General features: G+C 43.8%; 2 protein-coding genes across 4 annotated transcripts; both read right to left on the bottom strand.

Annotated features, from left to right (window-relative positions):
- On the bottom strand, positions 1–1,636 carry LOC140309117 (uncharacterized). The gene has a single exon (XM_072386946.1). It carries the CDS (start codon positions 1,633–1,635, stop codon positions 160–162), a length of 1,476 nt encoding a protein of 491 aa, XP_072243047.1. The 5' UTR covers position 1,636; the 3' UTR covers positions 1–159.
- Positions 1,637–4,975: 3,339 nt separating this feature from the next.
- Positions 4,976–15,833, bottom strand: letm2 (leucine zipper-EF-hand containing transmembrane protein 2). 3 transcript variants are annotated; one of them, XM_072387608.1, is made up of 11 exons: positions 15,575–15,833; positions 14,833–14,901; positions 12,184–12,709; positions 11,001–11,144; positions 10,257–10,400; positions 9,850–10,053; positions 9,430–9,549; positions 9,195–9,314; positions 8,815–8,919; positions 8,335–8,403; positions 4,976–7,435 (listed from the first exon to the last, which is right to left on the bottom strand). In XM_072387608.1, exons 2-11 carry the CDS (start codon positions 14,877–14,879, stop codon positions 7,379–7,381), a joined length of 1,536 nt encoding a protein of 511 aa, XP_072243709.1. In that variant the 5' UTR covers positions 14,880–14,901; positions 15,575–15,833; the 3' UTR covers positions 4,976–7,378. The 3 variants fall into 3 exon arrangements, with proteins under 3 accessions (XP_072243709.1, XP_072243711.1, XP_072243710.1); XM_072387610.1 differs by having other exon boundaries at positions 12,184–12,706; XM_072387609.1 differs by having other exon boundaries at positions 8,815–8,916; positions 15,575–15,831.
- Between the last annotated feature and the right edge of the window lie 1,168 nt (positions 15,834–17,001).

Below are 17,001 nucleotides of genomic sequence, written 5' to 3'. Positions count from 1 at the left end.
TTAAACATCTTCTAGAGCTCAGTTCATGTTTATCGTGTCCTTCGGGGATTACAAATATCTGGGCAAAAACTCATGGGAGTCCGTCTAGCAGTGACACTCTGCTTATCTCTATATTTCTCCTTCACCTCAGAGATAATGAAGGCCTCAGTCCAGAAGCATCTACATGTTGCTGTTCAGTAGCACCAGTGTCGCGCTGGTAATCACGAACAAAAGCCTCCTCAAGCCCGTATCCATTCCCTGCCCCCGACTGCTGGCAGTGGGAGCAATCTTTTTCTTTAGGTACCTTTCAGAGTAGACTGTGTAAAGTTCGATACATCTTTTGACCTTCAACTGTGCAATCAATGCCGGGTAACCAATTTCCACAATACTAACTGTATCGTCATCACCATCGTCATTTTGGAGAACTCGTGAGGCTGCTGGAGGTGCAGGATTGACCTCGGTCTTATTCAGAGAATGGGGAGTTGAGGGTGAAGTGGTTGAAGAGTTTTCTGCTGCAGTGCTGTTACTTGTTGTGTTGTTGCTAATGCCAGTAACTGGTGCAGCTGTAGTTGTGGTAGTTACAGTGACAATTGTAGTAGGTGTAGTTGTGGTGGGTGCTGGTTTGTTGCTTGCCTTTCGATTCTCCTGAGGCAGCAGGTCTGTTCTCTTCAGGCATAAGTCCATATATTGCTGAAACGTCTCAGGTGGTTGATCAAACTGGTAGTCTCTGCTGTAGTCATTGCTGTCAGTAGACTTCGTGCCATATTTCCTGTACATGTAGTAGTTGTAGAAGTGCTCCTCCTGGGGGCTGTGGAAATGGAAATGAGGATGTGGGAATCTTCCCAATCCGTAGCCCAGGGCCATTCCTGCTACAGCGCCTCCAGCTGCTGCCATTACTGCACTACGCCCAAACCCTCTGGATTTATCAGAGGGAGCAAATCCCATTGCTTGAACTGAGTGTGAATAGGGAGAACCACCCCCTCCTCCATGGCCTCCATATCCAAAGCTGCCACCATAATGAGGGCTCAAGATTTTATTGGATGGGTTGTAGTTTATGTAACTACCTGGATAATTTCCATAACTGCCAAAACCTCCTCCATATGGATCGCCTGGTCTGGCTGGATATTGTGGGTATCCTCCCGCTGGTTGCTGAGGGTAACCCCCTTGGTTGGGGTACCCCCCTGGTCTAGCTGGATATTGTGGGTATCCTCCCGCTGGTTGCTGAGGGTAACCCCCTTGGTTGGGGTACCCCCCTGGTCTAGCTGGATATTGTGGGTATCCTCCCGGTGGTTGCTGAGGGTAACCCCCTTGGTTGGGGTACCCCCCTGGTCTGGCTGGATATTGTGGGTATCCTCCCACTGGTTGCTGAGGGTAACCCCCTTGATTGGGGTACCCCCCTGGTCTAGCTGGATATTGTGGGTATCCTCCTGCTGGTTGCTGAGGGTAACCCCCTCGGTTGAACTGTGTAGGCTGTTTAGCCTTTTTGAGGATTGACTCTTTAGACTTGGTGTCCAGATTAGTTTTTGTTTTGGGCGGCTTCTTAAAAAGATTTACAATTCCTCCAAACCCTCCTTTTCCTTTTTTGGCTGCCAGTGAGAGATCAATATGAATCAAGAGAAGAGACAGACACAGCACAGCTGTTGCAGTCAGCCGCATCTTTGCTGTGCAGAGAGGAGAAGGAAATGTGAAAATAACAACAGATAGACAAAATATGAGAACAAGTAAAATATTGCTTCACCATATGCAGAATATTTTTCTCCTATTCTGGTCAGACCTACCAATTTATGGATAATTCAGAATAATTTCAACCTGGCATATATACCATTAATCCAGCTCTGTAGCTCTTAACTTTGTACTTTTGCAGTATATTTAAAACTGTGTAAATCAGGCAAAAAGCATGAGCACCTCATAGCTTTTCCAGGAAACTTACACTGACAATCTTAAACCTTGTTTTCCATTGTAACCAAACTAAAAAACAGAAAAACATCTCAATAGAACAGCCATAAGTGCATTCGGGCTTCCCCTCAAAAGCAATTTTTTCCTGATAAACCGTATACTCTACACCTGAGGTTTAGAGAGCAAAGTTTTTATGACTCATAGAGGTACTACAGCCACGTTAAAGGAATATACTGATCTTTTCAGACATTGAATACTTCCCAAAAGGGCAAGAGGACACTGTTACAAAAGTAAGCCTAAGATATCATTCTTGGTAATTTCTTTGAGGAAAATGATCCAATAGTATTATACATATCTATGAGTGGAGAAAGTATGACTTTATTTTCCTTTGCTTTCATCTGGTGTGATGCCCACCGTACAGCAACAACTAAAATTAAACTTCTGTAACAGTCTTTCACATCAGTTTGGAGAAATTTTTGTTCGTTCCTTGATAGAAAACAGTTTCAGTTCTGGGATGACGGTGAACTGTTCGCTTCAGGTCCCTCCAAAACATTTCTGTTTAATTAAGGCTGAGATTTTGACTTGGCCATTCAAAAGCACTTATTGTATTCGTCTGTAATCATTCTTTAGTTGAACGACTAGCGTGCTGAGGGTCATTGACAGAAGTCACAGACAGATATTTTCAGAATTCATTGTTCCAGCAAAGAAGTCAACCCATGGGCAAGCTTGATCCATAATTTTCCTGTCCCAAACATAGTATTTCTCATTCTCACCAATAACTTCTATTTTGGTCTCATCCATCCAAGAAACATTTTGGCAGCAGCCTTCTGTCTTTTCCATGTAATCTTTAACCAACCTGCAGTGAGAACAGGGACTTTCTCCCCGCAGCCATGTCACGAACACCTTTATTGCATCAGCTAATGTGAGGGGCTTTTAGTCTGTCAGAAGCTTCCCTGGAAACACGTTTAGCACTTGGAGTGATCTTACTGGTGGACCACTCATGGGGAGGGTGACAGGACAACATTTCCACTGTTTGATCTTTCTCTACTTCAGAACCAGTGTGAAAATCTGATCGTGCGATATCTGGTATTTTTTGCAATTGCAAGTGTTTACAAGCACCACTGTATGAATACTAGTTTTGACTTGGATTCGGCTCTGACATAAATCTGTAATATGGTTTGAGACGCTTTTGAAGCATGTGACCTACAGTAACCCCAAACTAATGCTCCCTATATTACACTACATTCACTTCTCTAAAATCAGAGCAGAAATTACATTCAATATTCCATGTTTTCCCTTTAACATAACATAGAAAAATAAATATCACTATCTCCCAACCGTTCAGTACAAAGTATAACATATAGTACCCTATGCTGACACACGGCACAGCTTTCACTTGTTTTTAACAGCACACAGAGTAGCTCTGCTGTCACCAGCGTGAAGCTGGCAGATTCAAAATAGCAGCATAAGACTCCTTTAGACTCACTGCAGGCAGACACGTTAACCTTTGCCACCTTGTCGTTTGTTATTAGTTGTTTTTAGCTTTTTTTAAAACTCAAAAATCATAATCCACGGAAAAGGAAATCCTTTCGCCCGCTCGTCTAATTTCCCATGCAAATGTTCAAATGTCTTGTTTTCTGGAGAAAAGTCAACCATAACGAGATCAGCAAAACGTGGATTTTCAAAATACACATGCCGTGAAAGAGGTTAGAACAAATCCAGTCCACTCTCAAAACCAGGCATTCAGAAACACGGGGCTGCATATACTGACCTTGTGCTATCAGTGGCTACATAAGCACTGCTGTGTGACTCCCTCCGCGTCTCCTCACCCCCCTTTTTGAGGATACAATTTCAGCCCCTCCTGCCATCTGCCAACATAGACTCAGATAAAAACACACATGACATGAGTTGTTTTCCACATATAGGTAGACTTATATATCTAAGCATTCAATTAAGTTAACTGGTCAGATAGTTTTGCAGAATCTGAATAAAGCATGAGTGAGAATGATTTTCTGATTTTTCCAAACTCACTGCTGGTTTGGCTGTTGGAGAAGATCTCAACCCAAGGTCAAGGCATAACTGTGTTGTTTTATCTGATGCTGTTATTAGCAGACAATATCTTCTTATAGTGAGTAAAGATGAAAGACTGACCAACTCTCACTGCCTTTGCTTCAGCCAACAGCTCCTGAAATAAAGCAGCTGCAGCTGCTGAAGACATCAGGCCATCTCTGTTCACCACCTGACATTTTCAGCATGAATTAGTTGTCAAGATTCAGCCCTGCTGACATCTGATACCAAGGAGAGGAAACCCGTTGGTTTTCTCATGAAGTGTTAAACTTATCTTCACAACAAAATGAGCTTTGTTATCTCGTGATCATGAGATCATTCACTCATGATCTTGTGAAAAAAGAAAATTTTCAAGCAAGACTTCTGAACATAGTTTACAAGATACAGATATCCACATGAATATAAATCCCTCAAACATGTTGTTTTATTTCCCTTGGGAAAATGTAGTGGCAAAGAGAGCAGTAAATACAACTAATTTAAAAGAAAGTATTTATTTAATCTGATCACCCAGACGAAGAAAAGCAATCTATATATATATATATGTGTGTGTGTGTGTGTGTGTGTGTATACGTCAGACAGATGTTCATAACAGCAGGAAGACTTTCATTTGTATCACAGTGAAATCTTTGCTATTAGCTAATATCTTGAGCACTTCTTCAGGTTATTCAGGTCAGATTTAATATGATTTAATATCTTAAGGAGCTAAACAGAATGATCAAAGACAGAACAAACATCCAAAATCATTCTAACAACTCTGATTTTCTTCCACATGAATTCAATTAAGTTTTTTACCAAATGTAATATGATGGAAGTGTGTCTTTGTAGATTATTGTGCAACACATGGCGCCACCTGGTGACCAGGAAAAATGGGATAGGAGCTGGAGCCTATCCCAGCGATCACTGGGCGAGAGGCGGGGACACTCTGAACAGATCACCAGTCCATCACAGACAAGCCTCCCAGAACCATGTAAATACATTTGATTTCATACCCATCTCACCATCAAAGCTGACAATGAAGGACAGGAGACAGCTGTAAAATATGTAATTATTTTATTCATATGAATTCTTTTCTGTCATAGCCCCCACACTCATTGGCCTTGTAGAGTGATGTAATGCAGGATAAAAATGAACCGGACAGCATTGCAATATTCAGAGTCAAACCATCAGTGGAAGCAGAAGGGAATTACAGCTTTCACAAAAAAACAGCTTTAACACACACAATGACGCCGATGACTGGGAAGTAAACACAAACCGTTCCACAGAGCGACATGACCACGGTGGTTCAGGAGAAATGAGTCACGGACTCCCAGTCTGGTACATGCTCTGAACGACAGAGCAGGTATCAGTGGAGTCACATTGTTTCAGTGCTGTGGGAGGTTTGCATAACAAAACAACCTTAACCATAGAACCTTCCAGCTGATTCCCCTCAACAAGTTGCATGAAACTGTTCTCAACCATTTGATAATGAAAAATGACTTTATTTCAAAGCAGACCTGTGGTGGCTCTCCGCTGACTGCAGTGATATGCACTAACACTGCAGGACCCGGAGAGACCACCTTTGGTTTGGGTGTAGTTACAGTTTACAGGGGCAATGAACCAAATCCGTCAGCTGCGAGAGGTGAGGTGAAACCTGCCTGAACCTTCAGACAAAACATTTTTTTCTTTTTTCACTGCATTAAAAGCAAAAACCCTTAGTTTTTTTTAGGGGGAAAGAAGTATAAATCATTTCACGTCTACTCCAAACTTTAGCGTAAATACTGTTTTTTTTCTTAAATAACAGACAGAAAAGCAACTATAATATTTGAATTATTTTTCATGTTTTCTCGATCTCCGTCACACTGCAGTTAGCAGTGCAGTTTTATAAGGTGGCCGCTTCCCCACCCCAATCAGCATCAACACTGATCAATACACAGCCAATACAGGACTCATCTGGATCAAATGAGAAGGGGAAAGGGAGACATTCCGGTTAAGAGAAGAGGTACAACTGGGCACTTCAAACACACTAAGGTGATGGTTCAAATCAAAGACCTCTGCCGACAATCGCCCTTTAGCCTTAGGCACACATTTAAAACCAATAACACGTCTCCACAACAAGACATCTGGTTTGAAAGACTCCTTTCATTCGTCACATCCACTTGTAGGAGGTGCCAACGGATAAACAGCCGTGAGGAAGAGATGATTGGGCACAGTGATGCCATCGGTGTTATATGTATACAGGAGTATGGAAAGGTTACAAAATTTGAAACAACTGGGGAAAAAAAAGCATAATATACAAAACTTTCTATAATAACTTTAAGGATCATGTTTCTGGAGTTTCATTACCCGCTTGTCCATCTTAATTAGCCATTACACAATAAATGTATCTCTTTTATTGCCACAATACCAAAAATAACTATCTCAACTGTGGCTTGAGGATTTCAGCACCCCCCAACCCTTAAAACAGTATATCTATATGGGTAACATCAAGTATTTTCTCTTCAGTTTAAAGATATTTTAGCATCCTAGTGTTAAGACACAATACATACACCACATATGCACATAAAATCTGTACTTTTTGTACAGATTGTCTTTTCAGTGGCTTATCAGTGGAGGCAGACTTTAGTTAAAACAGCCACCTTCAGATTTAAGGAGTGAGCCAGCTCTCTATAATGTACCAGTCTTCATTCACCAATAACAGCAGCAGTAAACTAAAAGAGCTACATCACCCCGTTGACAAGCAGGGCCGGTTCTGCTAATCCACCAGCACAGAAGAAGAGCTTCTGACACGTTGACTGAAACCTCCACATTTCATTCAAGTGCACGGTCAGAATTTGTCTTCTTAAAATGTCTGCTTCGACCAAACAGCGCAGCTCAGGTTTTGAAGCATATCTGAAGGTGGCGCAGTGACTGAACCGAACAGTTCAGCTAAGATTTAAATGTCTGCAAATAAAACTAAATAAAACCTAGTGAGGAAATGCTGGCCTTTTGCATAGCAAACTGTACAATGCTGCAGCTTCTGAGACGTAAGACAGGGAAATGTACATATTTACAAATTTACAGAGGAAGGAGGGGACTGTTGGGACTGTAGGAGAACTCCTCAGACAACAGGATGATCAGGGACTGCAGAGGGCGGTTGAAGGGCCACGTCCCAGATGTTAGGTCAAAGACATCTCACCATCAATGTGGTAAAATGTCAGGGGGGGCTATTGAAAACCGAGTGGACAAATGTCAGAGCAGAGGGTTGATGGTGGAAAAATTAAGCCAAACTTTCTGGGGAGGTTACGAGTAGAGGGACAAAGTAGCCAATGAGATGTTGGTCCAAAGAGAGAAGAGAGGCGTTATGGGGCTTTTCCTGAAGGCTACTGAATGAAGGCCATCACCATCTGACACCCCTCTCCCTCTGAGGACACCGGGGTGCCAGTCCTTCCGCTGTCAGTCCAGAGGCTCCTGCTCCTCTTTACACGCCGTTGGCGCTCATCTTGCTCTTCTGGGTCACCTCTGTTGCTGCTTTAGCCTGTGGAAGAGATGATAAATCTTTATTTCTTTATTATTTAATATGCACGCTTTAATGTCGATTCATTTACACAAAAGAAACCTGAAGCGAAACAAAAAGTGCCACGTCTCGGCCTGGAGAAGAGAGCATCAGCACAGAGCTCAACTGCGGTGGAGGATGTGGCGAATAATCAATACTCACTGAGCCAGTCACATGATGTCATCGCTTTGAGAAGAGACACTGAAGCGTGATGACATGCAAGTCTGTAGACTGGACTTTGCAGAACAACATCCCGTGTGATCAATGGAACACGTTTAGAAGTCAATCGGCGCGTATATAAACGGATGCAAATTTCGTTTAATATTTCGTGGTAAACATATTACATAACAGACTAATCTGCAGTTGGAAAACCTTATGTGGAGCATTTAAGCTGAGTTGCGTATGTTGAGACCTCTGAACGTCTTGAGTAAGAATAAAACAGGATGCTAATTATCCATTAATTACACACGTCACCACGAATGTGTTGGATTATCGGTGGTTTGTGGCTCAACGTTTCCAGCTTTGAAGTCCGTTTATAGAGCTATCAAAGTTAATCAGCTCTAAAGCTGCAGATCTTCCTGGCATCTTTTTTTAAAACATAAGAACCAACCCAGACCCCAACCCGGACTTGTTGCTTAGCTTCGCTTTAAAAGTGTATTGATGACTGGCTTGGAAGCGTACCTGTGCGACAGATCGATTTTCCATTACTCTTGAATACTTGTAAATAGAATAGCAATAGAGTGCTCCCAGTGGAGCAGCTCTTTCCCACTGTAAGAGATTAACGCGTCATGTGAAAGAGATCTGACTGGATTAAGAGATTCCTGCTCGTATCAAACACCACCCTGGTTCCTGTGGACGCTGCAGGTTTTCTGAGCTCTCACCTGAAGGACTTCAGCAGGTGTCAGAGGTTTGTCAGACACCACAGGCGCTTTGTCTCTCATCTCCTCCACCTAAAATGCCCAGAGAGAAAGAAACGCGAGACACGTTTAAGATTAGCTTGTTTAATGGGTCTCACAACTGTCCCTCTGGAGCTGTTGGTGTATCTGAGCGGCTGACGGTTAAACGTGTGGAAACCTGTCTGATGACATTGACTACGTGTTTTTTAAACGCAGAAATAGTTGTAAAATGTCTTTGTTTTCTTACACAGTTAAGAGGGGAAGATTAACATCACGCCTGCCAGTAAATACAAAGCAACACCTAGAAGCTGACTAAATTAGCCAAGTTAAAGCACCATTTAGCTGAATGCTACTACATGGTTACAAGTTTAAAAAAAAAATTAAAAAAAGGGTCAGAATTTGTTAAATGAGGATTTGTTAAATAAATACTTGGAGACTGTGTTAACATTGGGGCTGTGCACTGACCGGTCTGTCTTTGATGATGAGGGCAGGGTCTGTCAACCTATCAGAAGTGACCGAGGCAGCGTTTGCTCCAGTGTTTTCTGCCGGAGGAGGAGCAGCAGCAGCCTTCTGCAATAATAACAACAGAGGAAAATCTCTCGTTTAGATTTAACGGCTAAGGCTGTCAAACAATTTTATGTTAAATATAAGCTGGAACAGTTGGTGCTTTCCACCAGAGAAGCAAAGACTGAATGTACTGTACTGAATGTAGCAGCAGCGACACACATACCAGCTAAAATACAGCAGGAATTTTAAGCAGAATTAAGCGCTCTCTAAGCCGGACATTTTTAGATCTATACAATACTGTGGCCTGTAAGGGTTCAGGGCAACTGAACAGGTCGAACCTCTAGTTTAGGAAGAGGTGGGATGACGGGGGGTTTTGGTTTGAGGTCCGTGTGGTACATGGCCCTGGAGAGCAGCAGCAGTGATGGAGGAACGTTCTCCTTCAGGTGCAGGTCCAGCCACTGTGCGGTGAGGTGAGAGACCAACAACACATGAGAAGCTCAGAACTTTCAGTCATCAACTGCTCTTCAGCCACAGACTCAACAAAAAGCTACAAACAAACACTGAGGTGCAAACCTGTTGCATCTGCTGATGAAGCTGATCTGAGGTGAGACCCAGAGACCTCATCCCACGACTACGACACGCCGCCTGCAACTCCGACACACTCATGGCCGCCACGCCCTCTGCTGCAATCATCTGTGAAGACGTGGAGAGGAAGTGAAAACTGTTGCACCCGTGTGAGAAAAGAAAATGGGTTCACAATAAGGGGAACTAAAATGAAGTTGGGAGGATGAAACTTTGTAGATTTACAACCTTAAAAAGGAACCACTTAGTTTCAAATGATTTCACCCTAATGCCGAGACCTGGAACTTTAACAGTTTTAGTCAATTTATCTTCTTGATAAATCTGCACTGATAGCAACTGCAATGGCTACTTCGTGACAGCGAAACAGAACAAACAGCCGCACAACGACGATGAACCGACCCTCCGTCTCACCTCATCGTCCGACTTGATGGTTCGAAGTTGCAACATGAGCTGAAAACGTAGCAAGTTGTTTGTGCCGATGGGCTGCAGCTCCAACAGTTTGCACAGAGCAACCAGCTGGGGGCGCTCCAGGTGCTCCAGCGTCAGCTCGTCCTCGAACAGCTTCGAAAATCGGACGATGTCCTTCGTGGTGGGCTGCTCACCGGTGCCCCGAACCTGAGATGTCAAAATCACCAAAGAGTATAACCGCTGCGAGCTAACGTCCAATAACTGCGTCACAATTCGTCATCTTTTCAATCTAACCTAGTTTCAAAACACGTCCGACCGTCGCGGACACAGTTTTCATTTCAAATCATGGAAGATACTCGTAACTGTGCTTGGTTCACAGAGCGTTTAGCATCACCTTTGCTGGGACTCACCTGCTGAACATATTTTGAGAAGCGCTGCGTCTCGTCCTCCGTCTGAGCTTTTGCTTTATTCCTTCGGGCCATCTCAGCGATGGTTTCTTGGAGAAACTTGGCCAGTTCAAGTTTGGCAGCCAAACCCTTCATCTGCTTCTCCTCCTGTACGAGAAGGATGGAAGAAATCACTCAGTTTGCTTTGAAAACATCTGTAGTGTGATGCATGGTCGGCACTAACAGAGATTCTATATCCCGAGGCCTATTTTTCCAACAACAGAACAGAGCGTTTGATGCTTCTTATTCTGAAAGCTGGGAAACTTTTTCGCCTTTTCTGTCAAGGCACAAAATTTACTTGTTGTTACTGGCAGTGCCGTAATCTGCAACTACCACGAGATGTTTTGTCACATTTTCATTTTGTCTTTGTCGTCCAGGAGCATGAGCGCATACCTGCGAATTAATCAGGCGAGCTCACAGCCCGGTGAGCGGACTGGGGAGCCTCATACTATTACATATCATTTACAAGGAGATCAGAAGATAACTGAAGAATTACCATTTCATCGACAACATTGTTGTAACTGAACATCTAGGTAAATATATGTGCTATTCAAGCAACTATGACGAAGTATAAAAACTAAATTAAGAAAAAGAAGCTTGAATGCTGCTTTCCTTCATGACCTACAGCCCTAAACTGCACTGAACCCTGTAGCAGGGTCACTCAGGCGTGTGTACACCTTTGTGTCTGTGTGTGCATATAACACATGCCTTTTTGGACTCCGACTCGAAGGTGGAGGGCAACATTTCCGGGAAAAGTTTGAGGAAAACGGGAAGAAGGAACTCCATGAAAGGGACGATGATAAACACCATGAAGGGCACCAGGCGGAAGAGGTCAGCGCAGGTCCTCATCAGCTGTAAACACAAAGCACAACAATGCTGACGGGACAAAATGTGGATAGCAGGGCCAGTATTTGGGCCCCGGCGCAGTTTTCAGTGCTCGAGTCTTCGCGAGTATTTTTGCCTGTAAGATCCATTACACGCCTCCTCTTCTAAAATAGCTCAAACATAGTTTGGCCACGGCATGTGCACAGCTCGTGTCTCTGCGGCTGCATGTTTGCACACCAATCAGCAAGACATGCAGTCAAAGGATTTCAAAGATGAGTCAGCAACCTCTCAGCATGGTCAGTTCAGGTGGTTTAAAAAGGTTGACCATCAATACCTGTTACTTAGTTGGTGGCGTGTTTGGCACTAGGCCTGCTCAGCACCGCCAGCTCGTCAAAACCAGCACTTTCAATGAGAGACGCTGCCTTCTTTTTAAACGATACGTTAGCTGTAACGAATCAACTGTGCAGGTAAACGTGCTCACTGACCAGTTCCCTGACCAGTTGAGTTCCTGAGTGATTAAACAGCAAAAACAAAAACTTTTTTCACTGTAAAGTATCCCAATCAGCACTTTCATGTGATCATTTCTTCAGGTGCTATTGCATCAGGTTATTATCCGGAACTTTACAACACCTCTGTCAACAATTCTGTATCATTTCTAGCATAGTTTTTCATGTGTACGTTATCTCGTCACCTGCTGGTAGTTTAAAACTACATTTAAAAACGGAAACTGTAGAAAACTCATAATTGACACAAGGTGATGGACACTGCATCAAGTGAAGAGCGATGTCCTTATGAGAGCCGCTTTTCTCACATACGTCACATCATCGATTCGCATCAGCCTGACGAGGCGCTTTGGTTGTGCGGATGGAAGCAGGTGCAAATTTCATTGGGATTCATTTTAATTTGACAGGTTTTGTATCATTTTAAATTGCTCTGATGAAACTCGCCTCAGTTACAAACATGAGGGAGGACATATGAGTATAACGCAGTCCCAGTTTTTGGACACGGCTTAAAGCTGGTCAGACTTAACAACGTCAAACGGTAACAAACACCTGGCTTCTCTTACCCTTCTCCTCTCCCTGCGCGTGAGCAGTTGTCCGTGCAGAAGCCTCCACACCATCCGACCGGCAATCTTGATGTCAATGCCGAGTAACCGGAAGCCATTATAGTAATGCTTCAGCTCATCCACAATCCTCTGATACAGAGACTTTTTGACAATCGCCCGCTCCTGAACCGGAGGGACAGCGGCTGCTGTGGACGTTGGAGTAGGTGCAGACGGAGGATGAGGCGCAGCCGCCACAGAGTCCTTTTTATCTCCTGTGGAAGCATCCTGGGAGGCTGCTGGAGCGGCATTAGTGTCCTCCTGCTTTATATCCTGGAGCCAAACACCTGAGCTGTGCAGACAGCGGGCGAGCAGGGCGGAGCTGTGGCCACGGCTGAGGGCGTGGCCTCGGAAACTGTGGGGGTTGCTGTAGCGGGAGTGCCTAAGAGGTAACGAGGATGAGGGGTGGCGGGGAGCGTCTACGTGAAGATAGGCTTTGGAAGACAGAGAGGAGCAGTTGTGCCTCTTTGATAGCAAATATGATCCCCTGCTGACAGAGAAAAGAATCATTGATCATTGCATTCATTTATTGAGCAGAAAGCACAAAATTGCATCACCTCCAAAGTGAGGATTTTCTTTTTGATTTAACTCTATTATTACTAATAGCTAATAACGACTGTAACTGAACATTGAATGTACTCCTTTTTCTTTTCCTCGATTTATTGTTTCAACCAGGCTAAATTTACAAATTAAATCTTTAGTATGATTAATTATGAATGGCAGGGACCAAATTCTGCTGAATTTGTCTTAAACTTAAATTAACCACTTAATGGCATCCATTTAGTATTCATATCATTTGTGTATTTGTCCCCTCCCCGCCAACATTTTAATATTACAGTAATTTTACCAAGTAAATGCCAAGGAAATATTCAAAACTAATCAGTCCCAAAACCTGAGTTGAACTCACCAAATTGGATAGTTTACAAAAGATATCCCAGATTTAACACTTCTGCTTCATAACCAAACCTCTAAGATCTTGACCGATCAATCTTAAACCAATTAATGCTTTCATTCGGTTCCTCTTAGACGTCCCACATAAAAACAACCAATCAACCCATAATCCTTGCTGTGTGCCCGTTGAGCATCTTTAAACACACCTAGCCCCATAAACTTCTCTGTGACATGCTTTCCATGTCTCTGTCGTCTTAATGATTAACTCAACCAGCAGTTAAAGTATCAGCTTCCTGCCTCGGTCAGAAAAACAAAGCCATATGTAACTGGCAGGAATAACTGAGAAAAGAAGAGAAGAAGAACCAAAAACCTTCTCTGTCACTAACAAAACCAAGAAATGAGAGGGATCTGCTGTGCAAATAAGTAACATTAACCTGTTAAAGATTCACTCTCATCACGTAATGTTAGTTCGCCGGCGCTGAAGAGAGCAACCCAAACTAACCTCCCATCCGTGTTGAGCGGCTGGGCGTGTATACTCTTCATTTCTGCCCCATCTTCTTAAATACCCCGAGCGTTAAAGGTGGTGACGTGTAATAGTGCTCCGTCATATCTAGTCAACCCAAAAATGGCCCAGTGGTATTTGCAGGTTGTCGCCTCTCTCCGTTGCTAGGTAACGTCAGGGAGTAAACATCGGCGCCAAATGAGTTCCCTGGACCTCACGTCTTAACCTAACAAACCCATCCAATGAACGCACACAGAACCGGAAAGTGAGAGAACCCCGTGTACCCTATGATGAAGATTAATGTTGGTACTCTACATGCCATCTTTGTTGCTCTACATCAGTGGTTTAATCCACAATTAGCGTTGGCTAACGACCCGGAGTGAGGTCAACATTTCTCTAAAATGTTTTTGTGACTCATCACACAACATGTTCAACTCATCTGGGAAACCTTCCCCTATTAGCTGTGTATCCACCTTTGCTTTGTCTGTTGTGACGACTTGTCACATCAACAGTCTTTTCCTCCCGCGGCACAAAGTCGCCGACACTAAACTAGAGTACATTTTAGCTCCTTGGGAAGACTCATTTCAGAGGAGCACACGAGGCTGCAGTGTGGCGCTCAAAACCTCCCCACCGCGTGGTTACTTCAGCGTCACGGTGGACACAGAACGAGAAGTGCACAACATTCGAAATATGTGCAACACACAAAATGTTCGCACAGAACATCTCTAAAGTGTTTAAAATCCCACGCTGCTCGATAGCTCCGAGTCTTATTCGTTCCCGGCAGGAAAGATGGAAAAATGTGAAAAAGACGGATGGATCCTGTCGTTTCCGACTCCAAAAGTCCATTTTTCTCAGTTGTAAACAATGACTTTCCATTAAGTGTACGAAAACAGGGTTGAAACCGCTTTTTTGGACTAATCTGTGGAATGTAAGAAACCTTTATTCTACAGCCGACTCATTGCTGTCTTAGTTGCCCGAGATAACTGAGATTGGAGCAAACCAAGGTCAGAAAAATCAGACCCACAAGGGAGCCGTGTTGTCTCACTAAACTTCTATCATGAGTACCTCTGTCATGAGACACTGAGCTCTGGCTCTCAGTAAATTACGCAGTAAAACACACACCGCCTGCACTCTGCTGACTCTCCCAACTGTTGTTGTTTACCTTGTACCCAAACGTTGCATTGCACAGTTAAGTGTGTAACAAAGCGCTGCCACCTTACCTTGATCTAGTGACCGCAAGGAGCACCTGGTGACTGAAGACTGCCATTGCAGAGGCAGATCACTGAGTTCTGTTGGGGTTCACACGGAGACAGAGAACACGCAGGGCTCAGATTACATCTCACTCACACACATGTTATAGGTTGACAGGAAAACTGTCACAAACTGCATCTACGCAGTCACTCGCATAACTATTCGCTCGGCAAGTAAACTCATATTATGTCACGTAAAGTTCGGTGTAACTTTGCATGACATAATATGAGAAAGCTGTCATCGGCGTCAAAACTACAGGAAAGCAGGTGAGCTCGTTATTACATAAGAACAAGACTTGACTGGCATTTATGACTTGTTACACTTGTTTTACACAGTGGTAGATGATTTAAAATCGGAATGACCCCTCTGTAGACTTCCTGTTTCGCACTGTGATGATTATTAATCAGACGTAACTCGATACCAAGCTCCGCAGGAAATCCGCAACGTTTGGTAATTTTCCACAAACGTTACTCCTATACAGCCATCCTACAAAATGTTTTAGAAATCACAGCCGAAATGCCTCTTTAAAGACACTTTCTACTTGTCGATAAAATAAATAAAATCAAGAGAAATAGGGTGAAAACAACACCGGTACACCGTGATCATGCTAGTACGTCATTACAAACCGGTGCCTTTCGCTAGCCTAGCCGGTTAGCTTAGCCGGCCGTTGCACAGTTAGCTACATACTGAACTGAAATGGAGCTCACTCACCTCCAGCGCCAATGACCGAGCTATGGCTGCCGCTGCTGACTGGGCGTTGTAAGGCTTTTCGGTGAAAAAGATAATCCATCCAAAACAATCCGTCAAGGTGAACGGGAGTGGCGAGAGTAACGTCTGGAGTGGTGATAAACCCATTTACGGTGGGTTTACTTGATTAAATCATCTCCGTGTTCGTCGAGCTTCAGCCTCAGTCAGTGCGTGCAGCTTTCGCAGGCAGCTGCACTCAAAGGTCACACGATGCATGCGCGAATGTTGTGTGCAGAGGCCGAAGATCGTTTAGATTTGGAGAGATGGATCACTCTGTTTCGTTTAATAAAATTATGTCCAGAGTTTCCCCTCACCACATATCAGCCAAATACGTTTTTTCATAGCAGAAAATATCAACATTAAGTAACAATGTAAAAGAAAATAAATTAATATGTGCCATATGATTATATGACAAGTGTATGAGCGGTAACAAAGATAAAATAAGGAGTTTAAAGGCTGGCTCATAGATCTTTCCCTCAGTGAGTCTGTCACCATCCTGGAGCTGCAGACATTTCGGAGCAGATCATTTCTGCAGCACCTCTCTTTAAAATTACCAGCTCACTGTCCCCTGACTCTTGTTCATTTCTGATGCATCCCATAACCACACAGTCATCTGAGAACTTCTGCAGGTGGCATGACATGGCAAGGAATTTGTTTTGGTGTTTGGTGCAAACAGCAGCCAAGAGTATTATTTACACAATGCACTGTGATGTGAATGTGTAATAATCTGTGGTGGAGCTGGGTGGTCAGTGAGGCTCTTTATCCTAGTTGAGAAGGCTGATAGCAGTTGGGAAAAAGCAGCTTTTGTGGCGAAAGGTTTTGGATCTGAAGGACCACAGCATCTTGCCAGAGGGGAGCACCTCAAAGAGTTTGTGTTCAGGGTGCGAGGGGTCAGCTACAGTCTTTGTCGCACTCCTCAGAGTCCTGAAGGTGCACAGGTTTTGGAGGTAAGGTAGATCACAGCCAATCACCCTCTCAGCGGAGCGGATGAAACGCTGCAGCCTGCTCAGGTTCTTTGTGGTGACAACAGCGTACCATACAATGATGGAAGTGGTGAAGATGGACTCAATGATGGAGGTGTAGAAGTTCACCATCATTGTCCTTGGCAGGTTGAACTTCTCCAGCTGTCTCAGGAGGTTCATCCTCTGCCAGGTTTTCTTGATAAGGTAGCTGATGTTCAGCCCCTCACTTGAGGTTCTGTGTGATTGTGGTTCCCAGGAAGCGGAAATATTCCACGGGGGAGTCACACAGGTTAAGGGGGGCAAGTGGGACTGGGCTCTTTCTGAAGTGATAAAATCTTCAGGGTAAAATCTGAGGCATAGAGAGCAAAAAGCAATGCGGGCAGGACAGTCTGTATTACTCACCATCACGTTAGGGAGGGAACATCCAAG

The sequence above is a fragment of the Leuresthes tenuis genome, unplaced genomic scaffold (genome assembly GCF_036924035.1).
Source record: "Leuresthes tenuis unplaced genomic scaffold, fLeuTen1.0.hap1 SCAF_6, whole genome shotgun sequence".
Lineage (NCBI taxonomy): Eukaryota > Metazoa > Chordata > Actinopteri > Atheriniformes > Atherinopsidae > Leuresthes > Leuresthes tenuis.
This window is presented reverse-complemented; position numbering and strand designations above follow the sequence as displayed.

Bases quoted from the DNA above. Each gene is read 5' to 3' on its own strand.
- LOC140309117 (XM_072386946.1), bottom strand. From the start codon at position 1,635: ATGCGGCTGACTGCAACAGCTGTGCTGTGTCTGTCTCTTCTCTTGATT.
- letm2 (XM_072387608.1), bottom strand. From the start codon at position 14,879: ATGGCAGTCTTCAGTCACCAGGTGCTCCTTGCGGTCACTAGATCAAG. The intron at 11,145-12,183 runs GTAAGAGAAGCC...TTGTGTTTACAG, and splicing joins CGCGCAGGGAGAGGAGAAGG to CTGATGAGGACCTGCGCTGA. The intron at 8,920-9,194 runs GTTCGACCTGTT...TTATTATTGCAG, and splicing joins CACCTCTTCCTAAACTAGAG to AAGGCTGCTGCTGCTCCTCC.